At 31.3% G+C, this 23,367-nt stretch overlaps 1 protein-coding gene across 1 annotated transcript; it reads right to left on the minus strand.

Annotated features, from left to right (window-relative positions):
* Positions 1–3,754: 3,754 nt before the first annotated feature.
* l(3)87Df (lethal (3) 87Df) lies at positions 3,755–21,821 on the minus strand. The gene is made up of 4 exons (XM_067282528.1): positions 21,579–21,821; positions 13,889–13,997; positions 6,559–6,622; positions 3,755–3,963 (listed from the first exon to the last, which is right to left on the minus strand). The coding sequence occupies exons 1-4, from the start codon at positions 21,603–21,605 to the stop codon at positions 3,834–3,836; spliced, it is 330 nt and encodes a 109-aa protein (XP_067138629.1). The 5' UTR covers positions 21,606–21,821; the 3' UTR covers positions 3,755–3,833.
* Between the last annotated feature and the right edge of the window lie 1,546 nt (positions 21,822–23,367).

Consider the following 23,367-nt stretch of genomic DNA (forward strand, 5'->3'; position numbering starts at 1 on the left):
TGTTGAGGACAAGGTAGAGAATGCAAGTAAGATGTGGCACTGAGAAATTGGAGAGAGAAGCTCTATTTTTCTTGAAATTCAGAGTTATTATTTTCTGTCCCTGACTGCCCATTCTGAATGGTCATCTTTCCTCATCCTCACTCATTACTAAGTGTAATGAGATCTCAACTTAGATTGCGAAATGAGTCAAAATCAGCATTTAATTTGATCCCAACCAGAGATAGTTGGTCTTAGGACTTAACATTGTTTAGTTTTTCTTTGTCTTATTTCTGAGAAAAAGTTTTATTTCATTTTTATTATTAATTTTACCTTTTATGGAAAGAAAATTATATATTAAAATATTAACAAATATGGTTCCAGGACATTTCCAAAGCCTCACAATTTTAAAAAGTATACTGTATGAAATAGGCTTAGACAAGATCAAAGCTTGAAGTATATTGTTGTCATAAATCATAAAGCATTGATGGCATTTTCTCCTTATATGTTTTAAAGCTAAGTAGAAAGCCTACAACTCTGCAGTAAAAATGTAAGCCAAAAGTGTAATTTTATCTGCAAGGATTTCATCACAGCAGGAAAAGGTTGATCAACATAGTTATCTGATTTTGATCCACCTGTGTATGTGAGAATTATATTCTTGTTTCTGTGATGGATTTCTACAAAATACTGTCTGCATACAGGTTGGAGTAGATTATTCAGGCAACTGCTTTAAGCTAAAGTTAACTTCTACAGTATAACAGGAGATAACCAGAGTGGAACAGTAGCAGCCTCACACCAAGATGTTGGTTCTGTTCGTGACAATCATGCTGGTTATAATATCCATTTGTACATCAAAGTGGATACAGAATGGGCAAGCTTCAAATAATCTTTTAAGTTTGATTCAGACAATGCTCATACAGGAGGTTTAGTCTGAAATTTCAATTCAATGTAATAAAAGAGAAAAGAGTTTTCTCCCAAGTGACAGTGGAAGCTCAAAAGCATCCTTATAAAGACTTTGAACAGGGGAGGTATGGAAAGCACCAGTGCACATACAATACTTGAATGTTGGATTGGATCCAACATCTAATGAGTAAATTCTCATGCAGAACCATATACAACCAAGGTGTCTGGCAAAACTAGATTTTAAACTTTCCAAATTTTCTGGAATATAAAATGAAAGATTCCAGAACTCTCCAAAACTTTGGAATTTACAAAACTCTTGATTAGCAAGATAAAACGCTTGTAAAATGATGTCAGTCCTCAATTTAAAATGATACTGTACTTAAGACAGCCGAGACGCATAATATAATCAAGATGGGTTGATAATAATAATAATAATTGCAGGCCCAAATGGTTAGGAGTTGAAAGTTGAAATTTGGTGCACAGTTAGAGTATGTCATGAGAATGCACACTAAAAAGGGATTTTTGGAAATCCCCCCACAGGGGAGGGGAAAAGGGTTAAGGATTACCCTGAAGAACTCAGTTTATACTATACTATTTTAGATGTGGTGTTTTGCATTTTTGCAGGAAATCAGACATATTTTTAGCCCCATCTAAAAATTTTCTAATTAGCCTCCGAAGAGGGGGGACCTAATTCTTGCACCCAGTGAAAACGGGAAGGTCGGCTATAATCTAATAATCTTAATCTTTGCTATCGTTACTTTTTGCCCAAGCAACTCTACTAGTTAAAATATATTTTTGAATCCCAGTAATCATTTGTTCTTGCTAATTAAGTGGTATGACAATTATAATACTGCATATGCACTTTCCTCTTCCTCAGAAAATGTGTAATATTAGTAACTTTTTAATAGTGCATACAGTAAGACCTCATTTAGCACTTCCTCAATTAACGCAGTCTGCTTGAAGTCTAAAAAGGGTCAAGGGTTATGCTTATTCAAATTATTGCTGCATTTCATCGATTCGTATATAATAAGATTATTCCTGAACATGAACAGATCAGCAAAATGTGGCAATTCATCATAGCGCTGTACTTCCCCTAAAACTATGTTTGTTTGGTGCAATTTTGGAAAAAATATAACATCGTGGATGTCATAGACAATATCGACTTTGCTTGGCAACAATTAACTGATAAATACATGAATGGAGTATGGAAGACGGTATGGCTAGAGGTATCCAAGGATTCTCAATGAGAAGAGTCTATCGTTGACCAAATTGTCAACCTAATCCATATAGCAGGACTAGGAGATGTACTGTACATGAGCAGGATATTGAGAGTTACTGCAGGTTTCTGGTGTGAGCCTTACCAATAACAACCTTCAAGAACTGGCAGAACAAGGAATTCATATAGAACTGGAAAATAGTGATTCTGAAAACAAAGAACCCAAAGAACTTGCTACAAATTTCCTTAGTAAAAGTTTGATAATGATAATCAAAATTGTTGATCAAATTATAGCAATGATCCAGATTTTGAAAGGAGTGCAAAAGATGAGGCATTCTGTATGTGATCTTTTGCTACTGACATTTGCTAACAAAAGAAAAAGAAAGTGACAAATGACACTAGATGACTTCATTGCAAAAAAATCAAGAATTTCAGGAGCCAGAACCTTCACAAAAAATGAACTTTACATTTCTGTGTGCATATGTTTGTGTGTTATGTAACATATTATTATTATGCAAATTAATATAACAACAACTTAAAATTAAAGTTTGTTTATTTTTGGTTGTGTGTTTCCCTTTCCCTATTTACTATGGGTTAAAATGACCTTGTTTAACACTTTGTTGTCTAGGAATGCATCCTAAGCACTAAACGAGGTCTTATTGTACTATGGTCCACGTGCTTTCAACTGGTTACATCCATAATACAAGAACATTGTTTATAATAAAAAAAAATATACTTTATTATATGTTTATAATAATTGTTAATCATGTAAATATTTCAGTTCCAAATTATTTTGAATTGACTAACAAATAAGAGCATTTAAAATTAATTTTGCAAGTCAGAAGTGAAATGCTTGAAGAGTTATTTGCTGTCCACATGAAAAATATTATGCAGCTTTTATAAGTCAGAAGGCAAAGCATATATAACAATCTTCACTAATGGTGTTGGAAGTATTTGTTTGACTTAGAACACTTTGAATTTGACTAGCTACATTAAAATATTAGATCATTTAATTCCCACTGCTCAATTTTAGGAGTGAAAGATTAAAAAAAGTTCAAAATTTTCCCTATCAGTGGGATAGAGCACCACGCAATTTAGCAGGTTCAACCAAACATCAGTTTGAAGTCAATTCTACTATTATATTGGTCAGGAAATAATCCTAATATGAATGCCATGAGTTAAAATGAAGAAAAAAGCGACAGAAGCAAAGCCACATGGTGTTGCATCATTGAAAACTGCTATGGAAGAAGTGTGGCTAAACATTACAAAAGAGTGTAATGCTTTAATTGAAACTAAAGATACAGTTGCACTTATCTCAGCTAAAGAAAGCTGGACAAAGTATTAAATTTCCTTTTTAAAATTATTTTTAGAAGTTTCCATAATTTTGCTCTACATACAAATTTTATTTTAAAAAATTTTTATTCAAACATTTTTAAGAATAAAATCAATTCTATTATTGAATACAAAGGTAAAACAATGTGGTTTTAAGCATTATAAATAAATTTTGTGAAATTACAGTAATAGTAATTTTTTACTACTTGTGATCACAGATGGAACTTGACTGGAAACAAAAATTTTTTGTAATTTTGTTGTTGAGTGTAGAGGCTAAAAGCTTAATATGTGTTGGCATAAATATGAATATAAAGAGATCATACTGTATTAGCTGTGAAAAATTTTATATAAGCATAATACTCTACAAAATAAATAAATTTTTATTAAACATAAACATGAATAAAAATTATTTTTGATTTTTGTCACTATGTAGAAAATCTTTTTCTGTTCCTTCTAATAAAACAGAAGTTTGAAGTCCTTTTTTTAGTTGAGCCATTTGAAATCTTTTCTTTGAATAATCATATCTACAGAAAAACCTATAATTTAAAAATTATTTTGTTAGTAAAGGTTAACAATTTTAATTTTGCTTCATTTATAAAATAATAATAGTTTCTCTCAATCTATAAAATGTATATTTTAGCTATCTTTATACTTTAATAATAGCTAATGATTTTGAGTCTTTCTAAAGATTTATAATCTATATTGATCTTGGAAGCTATATCAACAATTAGATATAATTATGAAATGATTTTTATTCTGTAGTTATATACTTTAAACAGAAGCCAACATAAAATATTTGAAATTATCAATATCAACTTCAATTACATTTTTATTTAAAAACTCTAAATTATTGTTTTACAAGATTTCATGGAAAAAATATTTAATGATTCATGAAAGAAATGTAAATTCAAAATATTAACTAGCTAGCTACAGATGAATAAAATCTCTCAAAACGTGACTTAATCAGAAAATCAGAACAAAGATCATGATTATTTTAGTAGTTTTGAGTATGTTTTGTATGATTATGTAATATAGATGTGCAATGTGGTTTTATCTTTAAAAGAATTTTTTTAAATATTTCTAATAATATAGTTTTATTTAATTTCATTAATCATTTTGGATCACACTAAATCCTATTTTGTGAATTACAGTAGAGTGTCGTTAATCGGAACGACGGTAATCGGAACGATTTTCGGTCGGACTGTGTCATGCTGAATCGAACGTTTTTGATACTAGATTTATTTCTAAAGTATAATTTTCATGTTTTTATATTCTTCAATATATTTATTTTGTTTGTACAAAATAAAGAAATAATTTTTAACAATACAATAGCCTCGATTATTATTATAAAAATTTTTGTTAGGCTTAAAATTGACAAAAATTCAACGCAAAGCGACACGCAACGGAGAAAAATTCAACACGAAGCGACACGCATTGGAGAAAAATTTGAACATCGAACAGGTTAATGTATTTTTTCGTACATAATGGGTAATCAGAACAAATGATTAATCAGAACAACCCCAGTCCCCAATTGATTCCGATTTTCAACTTTCTACTGTATATTCCAAAATGATTAAACAAGTGAAAATCAGAATGGAGGCCCACATCCTACAGCTGGGCCCCCAGGAACATTTGAAAAGAAAACCAATTTTTTGATATATTTTTCAATAGAAAAAAAAACACCCATTTAGGAAAAAAATATTGTATCACTATAGAGAAGCCTATTAATGTATTGGTGCCATGAATTTAAAAAAAAATGGAGATATGTCACTAAGAAAATAAGCTCTTCAATTGTAAACAGAAAAATTCTGATAAAAGTTTTTTCAACTTTCCTCATGACTCAAAGGTAATTTTTATACTTTTATGATTGTTAATTTAATTAATATTCTAAGTGACTATTATTAACTTAATATATGTCAAGAATTAAATACTCCAATTAAATTGAACTCAATATTCCACATGAAAATCCAAGCAAAGCAAAAAATTGAAGCTGGCCCTCATGAACCCGGAAAATCAGAATGGAGGCCCACATCCTGGAGGTTCATGAGTCAGTCACTATCATGTGGGGACCATGATCAGAATATTAAATCTGCAAATTTTTAAAATTGATAAAACAAAATTTATTTCTTCTTATTTTTAACCAAACAGTTAAATCAAACTTTTCTTACTTTTTAAATTTAGAAAATCTGTAAACCAAAATTCTGTCAGTATATACAGTGTATAAAGTAATTATTAAATTTGAAAATTTGTTAACACAATAAATAGATAGTATACCTACAAGTATACCTTAATTTGTTAAAATTTTAGATTTGTTTTAGAAACTATTATTTTGCTCCCAATTCATATACTTTGATTAACATAAGTAAACATAAATAAAGTAAATATATAAATAAATCAATATAATATAAATATACATAGTGTATAAATAAGTAGGCCTAATTATGTAAGTAAATATAACATGTAATAGTTCAGAATAAAGTTTAATTTTTTAATTAGCATTAATATTATCTCAAAAAAATCTTTCTACTTTTCATCTAATTTCTCAAATACTTAAATCCATATTTCTAAATTTTAACGTTAATTAATTATTTGTTAAAATAATTGAAACATTAATGATAAAAATAATTTATCAAACCAGTTATAAATTACTTGGAATATTAAGATTTCAATTGTTTTCTCTATAACTAATAGTGTGAGAGCTAAAACATTATTCACCATAATTAAAAAAATCTGTTATACTGTTTCTCTACTTTGATAAACAATACTTTAAACTACTGAAGAGCTTTTTCTGTTTTAAGTATTCCTGTTTAAGTTACATTCCTACTGGGGTAAAATTTTGTCAGCTGGATGGGTGAAATAGTTAAGGCTTTAAAGCATCAACATGCCTGTGAGGATATGGGATTGAATCAGAACAGGAGAAAGCCAGAAATTTTTCATGAGCAAGTTGGACCCTATCCCTCACCACTGGTTGCCCATTTTGATCCAGCCAAACACATGATGGACCTAGAAAAAGGCCCTAATAGGTGTTCACAAGGCAAAAAACAAAATAAGTTAAAACAACATATTTGTCTCATTAAAAATGTTCAATTTTAGTTAATAATGAATTATCATCTAATTAAAATCATAATTACCAGTATCCTAAAGTAACAACAGTAAATGTTAACACTCCTAAATCTGCTGAACGTTTTGGACGACCTACAATAAAATTAACACTATTGTAAATAAGAAGTATTATAGAATTTATTTTATGTTTTCATTATTATGTTTATAATGAAGTTAAAAATACAAGATAATAGATAATCTAAATCAAATCAAAAATCTAGCAATTAATTGTAAAAGTAGGCCTATTTTTCTAAAGAATTATATTAAGAAATATAAAAATAAATTTTTATGTATAGTATTGTTATACTAGCACAGAATGTCCAGTGTTGCCCTGAAACTCAGGGAAAGGGTTGAGTTGTCCTCATTATGAGACAGTGTATGTTTCCCACAGAATGGCAGAGAGTAACTATGCAAAATTTGATCTGTCAGCCAAAGGGTTTGGCAATTTGTGGGGATGAAGTCAGGGAATGGAGTGAGGGTCCAATACTCTCTGTTCAGTCAGAAATTTGACACAGTTCAGTCAATGTAATTCTGGCTGAAATCATTGAGCTCCTTTCCAAGCCCAAGATTGTCTGATGGTATATGTACATTTTGTGTATTGAGTTAGATCCAGGTCAGCAACAAGTGTAATAGTGTATTGTTTTTGTCTGCAAGAGTTGCTGCTTTGTGTAATTGTGATGTTTCTTATTTTCTGTAAAAAAATCTCTTACAGTGTCTATATTTGTTTATAGTGCAAAGTTTAAAATATATGTGAGGCCTTGCCCTCCCTCTTTACAAGAAAGAGCCAGCCTTTCTATATATGACTTAGGGTGATGATTATTGTGTTTTGCTAATGTTAGTTTTTTTTCCTTTGGAGTTGTTCTAGTTCTGTATATGTCAAATGTAAAACAACAAATGAATATGTAACTACTAGGACAACATATGTGTTAATTATTTTAAATGTGTTTTGAATTCAGCTGTGTTGCTACTATTAAGTTTAATCTACTGTTATATTCTTTTGTTAGTCTTTGTTTATTTTTGTGTGTTCTGTGAGTTTGGCCTGTTGAAATCCTAAATATTCATAAATCTGTGGTCATCATGAACCCTTGTTCATGATGACCGCAGATTTAGATTTATCCGCTCTGGTTAGAACTATATCATTTTCTGTTAGCCATTTCTTTGAGTTGGTGATATATCTTCTTTCCCTGTTGGTTTCCCATCATTTCTGGCTTAATATTTTCAAGGTTGCTTCCCATCTGTGAGCCTTTTTTTCTGGATCCTTAAGTGGAGTGACTATTCTTTCCATTTCAGAGGGAGAGGAATGTATGGTGCATAGAATGGACCTTTCTTTCTGGCCTCCAGTAGACATTTTGGAAAACCAGTGCATCCCACCATATTAGCTGGTTAGTTAAGGAAGTGCTACACTTCTTGGGTTGTCATTTACATAGCCATTTAATCTTTTTCACATACTTTTTCTTAAGTTTGTATTCATTTCTAGTTGTGATTGCCACTGCTTTAGCATTGGTTTCATAAAAGATAGAGGAATCTATATATATGAGTTTGTCTTCTAGATGTATGATTGTTTGGATTAATCCATATTTACTTCTCGTTATTCTAATTATTTGTTTCATGCAGTTATCCCTAATCTTCCTAAAAATTGTATCACAATGATTGGTAAATTTGATACTCCAAACTGATGTCGGGTATACCTTATTGAGTTTGCACTTCTGTAGAAATGTCAGTCTACAGCTGATTCTTGTCATTTTTATGACAAGTTTTAAATACTCTGTGGCCGGCACTGCCATATTAATGTCATATATTGATCTTGAACTGGATTATTGTAAATATTTAAAAACAAAGAACCTATTCCACCAATTATTTTAATTCATCAAACGCTTTCGGCTATCTTTGTAGCCATCTTCAGGATCAAACACATTTTGAATAAATTCTTTAACGTTTAAATATTGTGTTCTAAACAAGAATTATTTAAATATATAAAATTGAATAAATTGAGAATACAAATAAACATGCACAACACTGACAAAGGTATACAGAATGAAATAAATAAAAATAAAAGTAAAAAATAAAATAAAGTAAATAAATGTGTAAATGAAATATTTGTTTTAGTCTTTGGTATCACTGTTCACTGCATTTTTTTACTTTTCTTTTTATTTATTTATTTATTTAATTCTGTATATCTTCCTCAGTGTTTTGTACACGTTTATTTGTATTCTGAATTTATTCAATTTTATATATTTAAATAATTCTCATTTAGAACACAATATTTAACCTATCTGATGTTGAAATTCTTCTCTGGCGCCTGTGACACCATGTTGAATTTTTGTTGATGTTAAGCCTAATGAAAATTACACATTTTTTATAAAAGTAATCATGGCTATTTTATTGTTCAAAATTATTCTTTTATTTTTCACAAACAAAATAGATATATTAATAAATATAAAAACAAAAAAAATTATCCAAAATAATTATCAAAGCGATGGAGTCAGAATCTATTTTTTAAAATTTACTTGTTAAAAGTATACGGAAAATTATTTCCTTTCTATTCCGACTTATAGATCTGAAATATAACTAAAAAATTTTTCTCAAAACATTTATAAAATGAACTTAAAAAATCTTAAAGTTAATAAAAAGTTAAAACGAAATCAATTCGCAGAGAAAAAATATCATTTATTACTTTAATAATGCTCCTAAATGCATTTCGCCTTTACCAGGCCTCTTCAGTAGGTTTAACATTACAAAGCTCATTTCTCGACAGTAACTCAGTGGAGAAAACCACTTAAATGATTTACAAAGACTTCCCAGCATTCCGCTGTTAACACTCCCGTATTCAAATTTACATTATTACTTTGCATAATAATAGCAAAGTGTTCTTTAACTTTTCGCTTTACATTATTTTTCTCTCTAAATACAATTTTTAAATTATTAACATTTATATTACAATTATTAATATTACAATGTTGGAAGATAGGAGAATTACTAATTTTTAATCTTACAGCGGCTAGATGTTCCGACAATCTGATTTTTAATTTTCATTTAGTTTCACCAACATAATAACTGGGGTTGTTACATGTACATTCCAATCTGTAAACTACTCCATCTTCTTCCAATAAATCTTTTTTGTTGTTAGTACTTCTTACAATCATCAGTTCCGATAACCTATTATTTTGGGATGGAGCCAATCTAATTAATTTTTGATTAAGAAACTTTCGGATATCCATTTAAGATGTATTTCCTATGTGTATTTACAATCTCTTTATTCCTTTGGTCTATATTTGTTGTTCTAGAAAAAATCTTTGTTAATTCCATTAAATATACATTATATTTTTGGTTTAAAGGACAATATGATTTGAAATTAATTACTTTTTTCGTATTACATGGTTTTTCAAACTTACAGTATTCCAAATGATCATCAAAACGTTTAATTGTTATATCCAAATAGTTTAACTGATTATTTAATTCATGCTCTTGAGTAAATTTAATATTTGGATTAATGTTATTAGCTTGTTCCAAGATTTGCAAATTTGTTGTTACAGCACTATTATATATGATCAGAATGTCATCAACATAAATGGATATCCGAGAAAATTATTAACTAAATGGTACAACAGATTTCTTAAAAATAGATTTAAAGTTAAACAACGTCCAGAAATAAAGCAGTATGTATCCTTTCCATATATCAAAGGTATTTATGAAAAATATAATAAGTTTCTTAATCAAAAATTAATTAGATTGGCTCCATCCCAAAATAATAGGTTATCGGAACTGATGATTGTAAGAAGTACTAACAACAAAAAAGATTTATTGGAAGAAGATGGAGTAGTTTACAGATTGGAATGTACATGTAACAACCCGTTATTATGTTGGTGAAACTAAATGAAAATTAAAAATCAGATTGTCGGAACATCTAGCCGCTGTAAGATTAAAAATTAGTAATTCTCCTATCTTCCAACATTGTAATATTAATAATTGTAATATAAATGTTAATAATTTAAAAATTGTATTTAGAGAGAAAAATAATGTAAAGCGAAAAGTTAAAGAACACTTTGCTATTATTATGCAAAGTAATAATGTAAATTTGAATACGGGAGTGTTAACAGCGGAATGCTGGGAAGTCTTTGTAAATCATTTAAGTGGTTTTCTCCACTGAGTTACTGTCGAGAAATGAGCTTTGTAATGTTAAACCTACTGAAGAGGCCTGGTAAAGGCGAAATGCATTTAGGAGCATTGTTAAAGTAATAAATGATATTTTTTCTCTGCGAATTGATTTCGTTTTAACTTTTTATTAACTTTAAGATTTTTTAAGTTCATTTTATAAATGTTTTGAGAAAAATTTTTTAGTTATATTTCAGATCTATAAGTCGGAATAGAAAGGAAATAATTTTCCGTATACTTTTAACAAGTAAATTTTAAAAAATAGATTCTGAAAAAAAATTATATTTTGAAAGTTCGTTTTAATATAAAAATTATGACGCATAGTGACATCTAGTACCAAAAATGTTCCGATGCAGAGATGAATATATTCAGGAATGCCCACGCAGGTCAAATGAGGTCAACACGAAAATGTTTGGGAACAACGCAGGACAGGTTAAATGTTAAAGAATTTATTCAAAATGTGTTCGATCCTGAAGATGGCTACAAAGACTGCTGAAAGCATTTGATGAATTAAAATAATTGCTGAAATAGGTTCTTTGTTTTTAAATATTTATAATAATCCAGTTCAAGATCAATATATGAGATTGGGTTTTGAGATGTTTGTCTATGATATTAAAATGAATTATTACTTAATATTCAATAAATGGACATAATGATTATTATATGCAATGTTCCCTCTAATTTTTTTTGTAGATGAGCGAAACATATACTTCTCTGAGCAAAAAAAATTTTTTCTGAGCAGATTCTTAGCAAAAAATTTTTCTGAGCATATACATATATGCTCAGAAAATAATGCTCAGCTCAGCTTATATATATGCTCAGAAAAATTTATGCTCTATATATAAAAATAAGATTTTATATATATATATATATATATATACACAGTAGAGCATCAATTATCCAACCCTCGATTAACCGACCGTGTTCTAGTCGGCAAATTCAAATATCCGCTAGTGATGTGGCGCTACAATATTTGACTATGTCTTGGCTACTTTAATATTATTTTTGTTAAATTTTTGCATGTTTTAGCTGGCAGCACTGGCTCGACCATGAAAGACAGGCTAGTATTTAAACCAGGCCTAATACACTATACTAATAATGTATTTTTTTATACTTTTCGGTTATCCGACCAACCCCAGTCCCTAATTAAGTCGGATAATCGATGCTCTACTGTATATATATATAAAATCTTATTTTTTCCTATAAAAATTAAAATAAATAATTATAAAGTAGAGATTAAAATTCATTTTAAAACATACTTCCATACAAAATATTATCTTTTGTCAATGATTTAATGTATTTAATCAAAATATACATAGCAATAATCATGTTGCAGACAGAGTGAGAAATAAGTAAACAACAATTCAAATCAGTGTGCATGCTCGCCTGTGCGGCACATAAATTCTCGTGCGTGGCAACAATTTCAGCAGTGCACGGCCGTGCAGCTTAGAGAGAACATTGATTATATGTTTAAAATATGTAGTGATAGTAGTAGTAATATTATAATAATAATAATAATAATCACATCATGCCAGAAACTATACAACACATCACCTCTAGTTGCAAGCTCTTGGCACAGATAGATTATTTACACAGACATAATCAAGTAGCAAATATAATACACCAAGAGCTTGCAAAGAAACACAAATTAGTAGACATCCATGAACCATACTACAAATACATTCCACAGACAGTATTGGAAAACAACATGCACAAAATGTAATACGACAGAACCATAATCACAGATAAAACAATTTACAACAGACCAGACAACACACTCATTGACAAACACAATAAAATCACATACATTATAGACATATCCATTCCAAACACTCACAATATACAAAACGCATGCACTGAAAAAATTAGCAAGTACACAGAAGTCGCCCAGGAAATAAGGCATCTGTGGAGGATGGATAGAGTGCTTATTGTACCTGTTGTTCTCTCCTCGACAGGTGTCATACCACACACACTACACAAAAGCCTGGGCACATTACAATTGAATAGAAACACATACATCACACTACAGAAGGCCACTATATTGAATACATGTCATATTGTGAGAAAATTCCTGAATACAGACACACACACACTGATACACTTCTTTAATTCCTGTTTTGGTTACAATGCTTTGACTTTGGTCCAGCATAGTACACAGCCACCAGTGTTAACCGAGTGTATCTCACTTAACCCATAATAATAATAATAAACATAAAAAATGCTCACACTGAAAAAATCAACAAGTAGATTCTGCTAATCCAAGAAATAAGGCATCTGTGGAGGATGGATAAGGTATTTATCATACCCTATTGCCTTCTCTTCCACTGGTATCATACTACATGAACTACACAAAAATCTAAAAATGTTAAACCTTAATGAAAATATATACATGGCACTACAGAAGACTGCAACAAAACTATTTACAGCTGCTTATGTAATGACAAAGACCCAATAGATCCTGACACGACCCGAGGTATATGAGATAGCAGTCAATCTAAGTCTGGGAAACAAAACAAGCAAATACATAGGATACACTTCCAGAAACCTCCCTACAAGACTTAAAGAGCATCAATATGATGTATGTAAAGGCAAACTACAACTGTGCTAGCTATAATGGCCATTGTACCAGAAAATGCACCAAACTTTAATGAAGCTAAGCTTTTAAAAATAATAGGGATCAGCAAGCAGGTAAAACTCTTGAAAAATATATATATATAAGCACAGTGTCCTAAATTCACGCATAAACCATAACAATGCCACCTATTTATCAGCAGCTTGGAAGTACCTCCTCAATGTGATACCAAAGTCTAAAACAAATATTTCATTTACACATTTATTTACTTTCTTTTATATTTTACTTTTATTTTTATTTATTTCATTCTGTATACCTTTGTCAGTGTTGTACATGTTTATTTGTATTCTCAATTTATTCAATTTTATATATTTAAATAATTCTTGTTTAGAACACAATATTTAAACGTTAAAGAATTTATTCAAAATGTGTTTGATCTTGAAGATGGCTACAAAGATAGCCGAAAGCATTTGATGAATTAAAATAATTGTTGGAATAGGTTCTTTGCTTTTAAATTTGTAATAAGCCAACAATCACCAGATTACACCTGGCTACTAATCACAGAAAAGTAGCCTGAAGTAATCCGGTGGTTGTTTGGCTTATTAATATCATAGTTTATAGAAAATAATATTTACTTGTAAATAAAAAATATCCAGTTCCTACTCCCAATCCACTTAAAATTCCAGTTGTAAAACACCGTTTAAAGCATGGTACTTCTGCCAAATTCCTTCCAAATAATGAAAACTAGAATGAAATAAAAATCATTGATTTTAAATTATGTTATTTTAATTAATGATTAAATACCGTATTTTCCAGTGTATAAGACGACTTTTTAACCCAGGAAAGTCTTCTCAAAAGTCAGGGGTTGTCTTATACACTGGGTGTCGTCTTATAGGGCGAGTATATCCCAAACTCTATATTTTAACTGTAAAAGTCGGGGGTCATCTTATACGCCCAGTTGTCTTATACACTGGAAAATATGGTAAGTCATAATGAGAAATATTAAAATATTTGAATACTTTAACACAACTTTTATATTATTTTTCATTGAGAAAGGTTCAAATGATTCAATATTTTCTATCATTTACTTAATAAAATAAAAAACTAAAACTACAAAATGTTTAAAAAATTGTTTATATTAATTTTATTTGTTTTTCAAAACTTGTTTGCATTGTGATTATATTCAGGAAAAAATATTCAATAGTCAAGCACTTTTATATAAAGCCATTTAATGGTGTCATAAAGCAAGAAAATATCTAATAAATAAGGATCTGTAAATGTGATAACATGCAAAGCGCCCCTATGCTTTGCACCACTTAACCGAAGGGTCATCATCACTTCAGCGATGAGTACATCAAGATAGAAGACACCAGACAGCAACTAGGTTGTTTTTGGTTTAATCTCAATGTTGTTGTTATGAGCATGCAAGCAGCTGTGTGCACAGGCACTTGGGTTCAGGATAGAGGAGATCGGAGAGATGGCGCATCGAAAGTGTTGCACTCAGATGCCAGGTTAACAACTAATAACAGTTTATTTTCAAAGAAAATGAGTACATGATACAAATTTTGTAAGATATTAAATTAATGGATCTATATAACATAAATGGTCATGAGAGAAAGAGTTTACAATTAAATCATGCATTGATGTAAATACCTGGGGTTTTGGTGAGATCCTCTAAAAGAACAGGTTGGTCTGTCCATTACTTGATTTAACACTGGAGAAGGTCAGCATGTTGAGAGTGTTTGAGATGCGGTGATGTACTCCCATTGGGATTGAGACTATTCCGTATTCGGAGAGGATGGTAATCTGTATTCAAAGGCACAGAGTTCTATGTTGGTTGAGGAACAGGCAATAACTTGTTGAGTCGGGGAGAAATAAGTGGCGACTGCCGTTATAGGACCAGGTGACAACTGTAACCATTGGAGGAACAGGCGGTGACTGCCCCCATTCAGCCATCAGTTCTGATATTAAAATGGTAGTGCATGGCTGGGGGTCAAAGAATCATGGGAAAGCATTGCTTTCACCACTAGGAACACACAAACTGAGAAGTTCTCAGATAGTAAAGGATAATCAACAACATTAGTTGTCAAAATAAATATGATAAAATCAAAAAAAGATTTTTGTTAAAGTCCAGGTTCTCACATAAATCAACATAATTCTTTTCAAATACAATCAAATTTCCATATTATGAATTTCACTTTTTAATGAATTTTTCTGTTAAATATTAAAAACATTTTTTTAAACATTTCAAAATATCTTTATTTAATGAAATTTAATTTTTACATAATGAATTTTTGAAAGTCAAATGAAATAAATATCTTATTTTTTTTTTAATTGATAAATATTAAAATTTGTTAAAATCATTCATTTCTGCAACTGTTACCATTGGATGGCTGATACAAGTATAGTACAATATCCATAGACTTCTTTACTGTACTCCTAAAGACATCAAAGTATTTTATCCGGAAATAATTTCAAATAAATAATATTTTTAATACTTTCAAAACTGTAAGAAATAATTTCTGTCAGGAAGATGATAAGGACTTCCTGATGGAAGATTTGTTTGTTTATCTAAAGTTAGAATAGCTTGAATTCTAGGACATATCATATTAGTAGGACTTATTGTATCGGACCGTGTTCAGTAACGCAGAACACCTAAGTTAGAATTCTCAGTGGCTTAGTGAGTAAAACTAAGAATGCTTTGAGCATCATTGAACGACTATTCTTTGTTAGACAACTAGGCAAAATGGCAGACGAAATGAACATTATTATTGCAACAATTGTTGCAACTGGAAAAATAATTAATTTAGTTAATTAATAATTATATATTTAATGATATGTAGGGTAGTGTTTAGTTGGGCATCCAGTTTATTAATGTGAGTACTGTTTATCCATACCGGTGCACAGTATTCCGCTGCAGAGAAAACCAAGCCAAGAGCAGTGATCCGTAAGGTGGACGGTGAAGAACCCCATGTGGTTCCACATAACCTTTGGAGGATGTTGTTTCTGGTATTAACCTTGGCAGCCAAATTCATCAGATGTGTTTTAAAGGATAAAGTTCTATCCAGAGTGACACCAAGATATTTCGGGTTCTTATTATATTTCAGTAAATTATTGTCAAAATAAATCTTTAATTCTTCATTTGCCAGCTTGTTATTAAGGTGAAAGCATGTAGCTTCAGTTTTTGTCTTACTCAGTTGAAGTCTCCACTGGCGAAAATATTGTCCTAAGATTGATAAGTCCTCTGTCAGGATCTTTTCAGTAATTGCAAGGTCTTTATGTCTCGTGGCAATCACCCAATCGTCTGCATATCCGAATTTCCTTGCCTTCGTTTGAGGCAGATCAGCTATGTAAAGACTAAAGAGCAGTGGTGCCAGGACAGAACCCTGAGGTAGGCCATTATTTAGTTTTCTTATCCTACTTCTCGAATTTCCCATGACAACTTGAAAGGGTCGGTTACTTAACATCTCATCAATTATTTTAACCATTTTTAAACAGGGTATCACTCGGAGCAGCTTATAGATTAAGCCATGCCGCCAGACAGTATCATATGCTGCAGTAAGATCGATGTATACTGCAGATGTTTTTAATTGCCTTTGATATCCAGCCTCTACAAAAGTAGTAAAGGCTAGTACCTGGTCCATACAGCTCCTATTCGGTCGAAAGCCAGCCTGTTCAACCGGAATATTCTCAAAAATTGTCTTGCTCAATCTGTTGTAAAGAAGTCTCTCTAAAAGCTTATACATCACACTCAAGAGTGAGATAGGTCGATAGCTCTCTGGTCTATCATTAGGTTTTCCAGGTTTCGGGATAGCTATGATTTTAGCTTGTTTCATAGCGAAAGGAATAGTACCTTTCTGTAGGATGTCAGTAAAGAAATGAGCCAGCCATTGCTTAGTGTACTTGCCACTATGTAACAGGAATTCAGGATGGACACCATCATTTCCAGGGGCTTTGCCAGCTTTTATTTGTTTAAGGGCAGGGTTAAGGGTACTCTCAAATCAACTCCTGTCCATTGGTTACCTATTCTGAGCCATATCCCTCCATCTACACTCCGAAGGGATAGCACTCTGCTCAGGGAATATAGGAAAATATTATCTAATCCACAACTCCCGATTCATCAGGATATTGATGACCTCAGCATAAACCGGCTTAAATCAAGACACCCTCCCCTATTAAGAGCTAAATCCCTGCATTCCAATAATTTCAACCTCACTGAATCTTGGAAAAGGCTCTGGGCTGATGTCTCTCCGGTGGACAGCCGACAACTTCCTTGTATCACAAAGCGACCACCTGGATTTGAGTTATCCAGAAATCTTTGGAGTGTGTTAAATCGGATTCGGACCAAACATGGGTTGTGCAGGGACAGTCTTTTTAGGTGGGGAAAAGTTGCATCCCCGCAGTGTGACTGTGGTGCTGAAAGACAGACTATACACCATATCTTGGAAGATTGTCCAGTAAGATCTTTTCTGGGACAACTGAGTGACTTCCTGATTGTGACTGAAAGTGCTTTAAACTATATTTCTAACTTAGATTTACATTTATGATTTGTGTTCTTTCATTTATGATTTGTTCTTTTTTGAATTAGATGTGTTGCCATACGCTAAATAAATAAATATATATTTAATTATTAATTTTTAATTAATAATAAAAAATAATTAATTTTAAAATGCAATTGTAAAGCATCCCATTGATGTAGGAATCTATTTATGCAATTGCTTCTTGTAGGAGAAAGAGGAAGAATTTTTAGGGGTTCCTCGCCATCTTTTATCAATTTGTATAGCTCCATATAGGAATCACTGTGCAAAGCAGATCTGCGAAACCAGTTATGTTTCTCTGAGCAAATAATCTATATTTTCAGGCAATTCCTCTGATGTGTGTGAACAAGATAAATGAAGAGAATGGCAGATGCACTTTATTATTATTATATTTGGGTTATCCTTTTTCATGCGTGTGTAAAGAGAGTTGTTAATACTGCACAGGTTAGATGCACCATCAGTTGCAATAGCAAAGCATTGTTGAATATTGATACCAACATCAGACAAAAAGTGTTTAACAGCATCATGCAGTGCCTCTGCAGTAGTAACTGTGATAGGAATTAATCTGAGGAATTGAGACACTATTCGATTATCCTTTGAGTTATTATATCTAATACACAAGCATAAATGTTTCACACAAGAAATATTGGTTGATTCATCAATAAGAGATAAAACATGATCCTTAATATTCTCAATTTGTTCTTGTAGCAGTACAGGAGCTATGACATTCTTAAATAATAGCAGAGCACTTACTTCTATGCATTTTTAAATTTTTTGTGTTTACCACTATAGATAATGAACTCGACGAAGGGAATTCATTTTTTACTAACTCTGTTAAATGATCAACATTTCTAATGCTTTTATAGCAAATAACAAATGCAGCTAACTTGAGTTCAAGTGTAGTGACCATACACTTTTGAGAAAATATGATTATCAACCTTTGTTGAGACGGCAAAGTTATGCATGCAGTATTCTTAATGTTTTGCAGTAGATGCATGTTTGCTTGAGTCAGTTTTGAGGGCTCTGAGATACACTTTACAAAGTTTACAGTATGCTTTTTCACTGGTTTCTCACTTCTTCAATCCATTTGCTAAATTCTTTATCTGTGTGCCATGGAAGTTTTTATTGTACTCACTCCATTTACCAATTATGCTAGTACGAGTAATACAGTAACACAATTAAATTTTCAATGTTTGTGTTTACACAATACTGTTCAACTAGTAGACCTAGGCATTAACTGAGACAGCAACATGGTCAGTGATACTGCAACAGCATGAACTCAACAAAAGTCTAGTTTGCCAGATCTAAAAATTAAAAAGTACTAAAACAAGAATTAAACAAGTATCAAACATGTTACGTTTTAGTAAAACTATCGTTCATTGCAAGTAGAAATATTCAACAAACAAAACTTTTATTGTATTATACAAAACTAACAATGTTTTGCAATTTTACATATGAAAATAAAAAGTAGCATATTTTTAAGATTTGTAGCCCGCAGATAATTAAAACTAGCCCAAAAAGTAGTGAGTTGCCCAATTTGAAATTTTTGTAGCAAGGGCACTTAAAAAAAAAAAAAATCACCCAATCCACTACTTATAGTCCAATCTGGCAACATTGGTCTACACCTCACTCTCTTTAGCCCTCAGGGCTTCTTACTTTCTTTTGTCTTAGTTGTGAGTCACTCACACCTGAGGAGGAAAGGTTGTTCCAGAAAGATGAAAAACAATAAACAAAGAGAAAGGGAAAAAAAATCAAGAAAATATGATATATATCCTATGCAAAAATAAAATATATGCAAACTATGACATACTGCCATAACCAGTACAATAAGTCCTAACAATACAATATGTCCTAGTAGACATTTATATAATAAATTAGAATAGTTTGTATATAAGCAACATCGCTAAACCCGATATATTATAAGACTAGACACCAACCAAATGATGAAACTAGAATAGTTTGTTTAAAGTAAAATAACTTTTGGTGAAAAAGAAGGCAAAAATTACTATTTTAACATAAGTATGTAAGAACACTTATTTTAATCATAATTTTTCCCTCAATTTCAATACAAATACTATTTAACTTGCTTTTTATCACATCCTCAAATCCTGCAACTCAAATTTTGTCCACTTCTAATTAAAATGGGTACATCCTCAAAGTTTCAGCCTTCTAAGTCCAATGACAATGCAAAAAATTTTTACCAATATTTTAAGAGCCCATCACCGCCTTCAATCTCGAAAAGCATGACCAAAAACATAATTTAATCAATAGCCACATTTGCAAATATTATTTCAGGTGTGCATGTGTAAAGGTATTGTAACCGGGTGAGGTGATCCATCCTGCTCTCAATTCCTTAAAAAATTATTAAAAGTAGAATTTAACTAGTAATATTATTTGTGAATGATATTTTAGATGTACAGGCAGCCCTCGACTTTTGCACAATTCGCTATTTCGCACATTTTTAAAAAATTCAACTTTTTAAATATTTTTGTTGATAATAAAAAAATTTGCTTCCATGCAGAATGCTCATATACTATAAAGTGCGGTAGTTCACTGTACGTTCTTGGACACACATTACTTCCTACAACAGTGGACTTCTCGGAATCCTACTCACTACTGTGTTGTTCCGAGCAAGAGGTCAAAACAGTTTCAGTCTTGCATTAGGGCGTGCGTTGATGTGTTTTGCCAATTTATTTGATTATGTTTAAATATTTCGTCCTTATTAATTGATAAACATGAGTGAGAAATGGAGAAACTGCAGTGTTGATACAAACAAAAAGAAATTATTCATAAACTTCATATGATCGAGACAAAGATGGAAATAATTAAACATTCTGAAAACTGTGAATCTTTTGCTTCAATTGGACGTTTGTACGATGTAAACAGATCTATGATATGTTCAATTTTGAAAAATAAGATTAAAATTAAGGAATACGTTCAAAATTGTGGAAATATATCTTCAAAGATTGATTCAAAAAGACATGACATAGTGATGGATGAAATGGAAAGATCATTGTCATCATGGATTGATGTTGATGTCCTGAGTTTTTCAATTATTCAAGCTAAGGTTCTTAGTTTGCACAAAGATTGGAAGACTAGATTAAATGAAGATTCTAACACGGTGTTTCGATCAGGTAATGGCGGTTTGACAAATTTAAAATGATACGGTATTCAACTAACTCTTGACAACTTTATAAAGAAAACATCTGAAAGCACTTAAACACACCTCGTTAACTTCATTATGTATATGTATTGATAAATAAATACTTTAAAGCACAGTTTTTGGTGCATATTTTTTTACATCCCTGTACTTTCGAACATTCAACATTTGCACACACTTTCAGGAAGCAATTATGTGCGAAAGTTGAGGGCCGCCTGTATATGCATAAATGCATTGTAGTAACATATATGGTGAGTGTGGCTCAACATCAATTCCGAAAAATTAACAATATAATTTTAATCAGTAACATTTGTGAGTAATGAATGGTTCGGATGCACGTATTTAAAATGCATTATAATGATGCAAAAGTGTTTTTAAAAATTGTTTTATACATTCAAATTCTTTTGCATTTCCACTTTAGCACATATTAAAGTCGAGCAGAAATTATCACGCTTGTTGCATTTTAACCGAAGCTATACTTTCACATCACAAATAAATGAAGACACGAATATACGTAGATGAAACCACCAAGGCTAATTGTTAATAACTACTCTCTACGTTTTCGTTTCTATCTTTCCCTTCTCTCAATTATTAAAACATAAACATTCTTATAAGAATATAATATACCTTCCTCGATCCACTATCATCCTCCATGCTTCTATTCTTTTTCAGTTACTAACGCCACCTGCCATTTGAAATTTAAACATTTTTTTTCTCCTCCACTAGACAATTTAATCAAACATTTGCAAATTTAGCGGAAAATCCCCTACACTTGACGAGCGAGGGTTGGTCAGGGGCTGTTCCGTTATTCGCTCCGTAAACTAAAAATCCGTGAAATCTAGCTTTCCTGCAGCATCACCTAGCGGTTTAAAAGCTAGAGATCCAGTTCCCGTTCATGCTGGAACTGGAACTGGAACTGTTAGAACTGATCCGAGTGCAAAACTGTCCCGGTTCTATCGGAACTGTTATAAGCTAGACCAGGGATGGCGAACTTTTTTGAGGCCGCGTGCCATATAGTAAGCATCAGAGCCATAACTAGGGTATGGCCAACGTGGCTCCCGCCAAAGCGCCGATTTAATAAAGGCGCCAACGAGAAGGTTTCGGTATTATATGTATTCGAAATTAATAACACAAAAAAAACTTCTATAATTATATTTATATAGTATTTATTATCTGTAATTTCTACGAACATATATTTCAGAAATAAACCACCATTTTTGAAGGCTGCACCCAAATTACTGTTAGATTTCCTCTTAAAAACAACTCTATAAAAAAATTTAGTTTTTTGAACCCAACCGTTGTTAAAAGTGGGACTATACATACAATTACAGATGTTGCTTTGTTATTTCCTAATCTCATAACTGATCGCGAGCTTCAAAGTTTAGATTCCGAATGGAGACTATTAATAAATAATTAAGAAATACAGTCATTTAGCAATGATGTTCAAGTTTTCTGGCGAAATATTAAAACTATTACTCTGGGCGATGAAACTCTTGTTTTTCCAGTGTTGTCTGGTTTTGTTGAGAATATCTTGTGTCTGCCTCATTCTTCAGCTAATAAATTTCGTCAATAAATCTGTTAAAAACAAAACAAAGAAATAAACTGAGCTCTGAAACAATCACTGGCTTACTTCTCACTAAACAATTAGTTGAAAAAAATTACAGTTACGATTTTCCTGTGAAAGATAATTTTATTTCAAAAATAAAAAATAGTGTTAAACAACATAGAAACGGAAGATATTGAATAATAATAATTATTATTAATATCCGAAAAATAAATTAGTAAATTATTCTCAATGTCAGATGTGGTAGCTGTATATACGTAATGTGAATGTATGTCTCTTTAATCCGAATGAATAAATCCGGTAGACTTCCTTACAGCTATCAGGTTAGGTACTCCTTTATTGGAAATTACAAATGCATTTCGGGCCTATGTAGCGTTTAAGCCCCTCCTCAGTGTAATGCTACAGAAATATTGAAAATAAAAATAACAAAAAACTTAGTTAATTTACAAAAAACGCGCGTGTAGATAAACGCTACATAGGCCCGAAATGCATTTGTAATTTTCAATAAAGGAGTACCTAACCTGATAGTTGTAAGGGAGTCTCCGGATTTATTCATTCGGATTAAAGAGACATACCTTCACATAAGTAAATTATTATTTTTTTACGTAAGTGTTCTGTGTTAGTTTTTTGTTTTTTATTGTTTTATAGTTTATAATAGAATAAATGACAAAAAAAAACGTGTTATTATTTATGTGCAACCCTTTTTCTGCCACAAAAAGTCGATCTACCGAAAATTGCCTAAGAAATCTACCCATGGCAAGCTAATCGGCGTGGCAACAGTGAGAGTACAGTAACAACCAAATAGTCGAGTGCGGTGTACAGTACATGAAATGTCTTTTTCTGTCTCCTTAG

The sequence above is a fragment of the Centruroides vittatus genome, unplaced genomic scaffold, assembly GCF_030686945.1.
Source record: "Centruroides vittatus isolate TY-2023 unplaced genomic scaffold, ASM3068694v2 contig_958, whole genome shotgun sequence".
NCBI lineage: Eukaryota > Metazoa > Arthropoda > Arachnida > Scorpiones > Buthidae > Centruroides > Centruroides vittatus.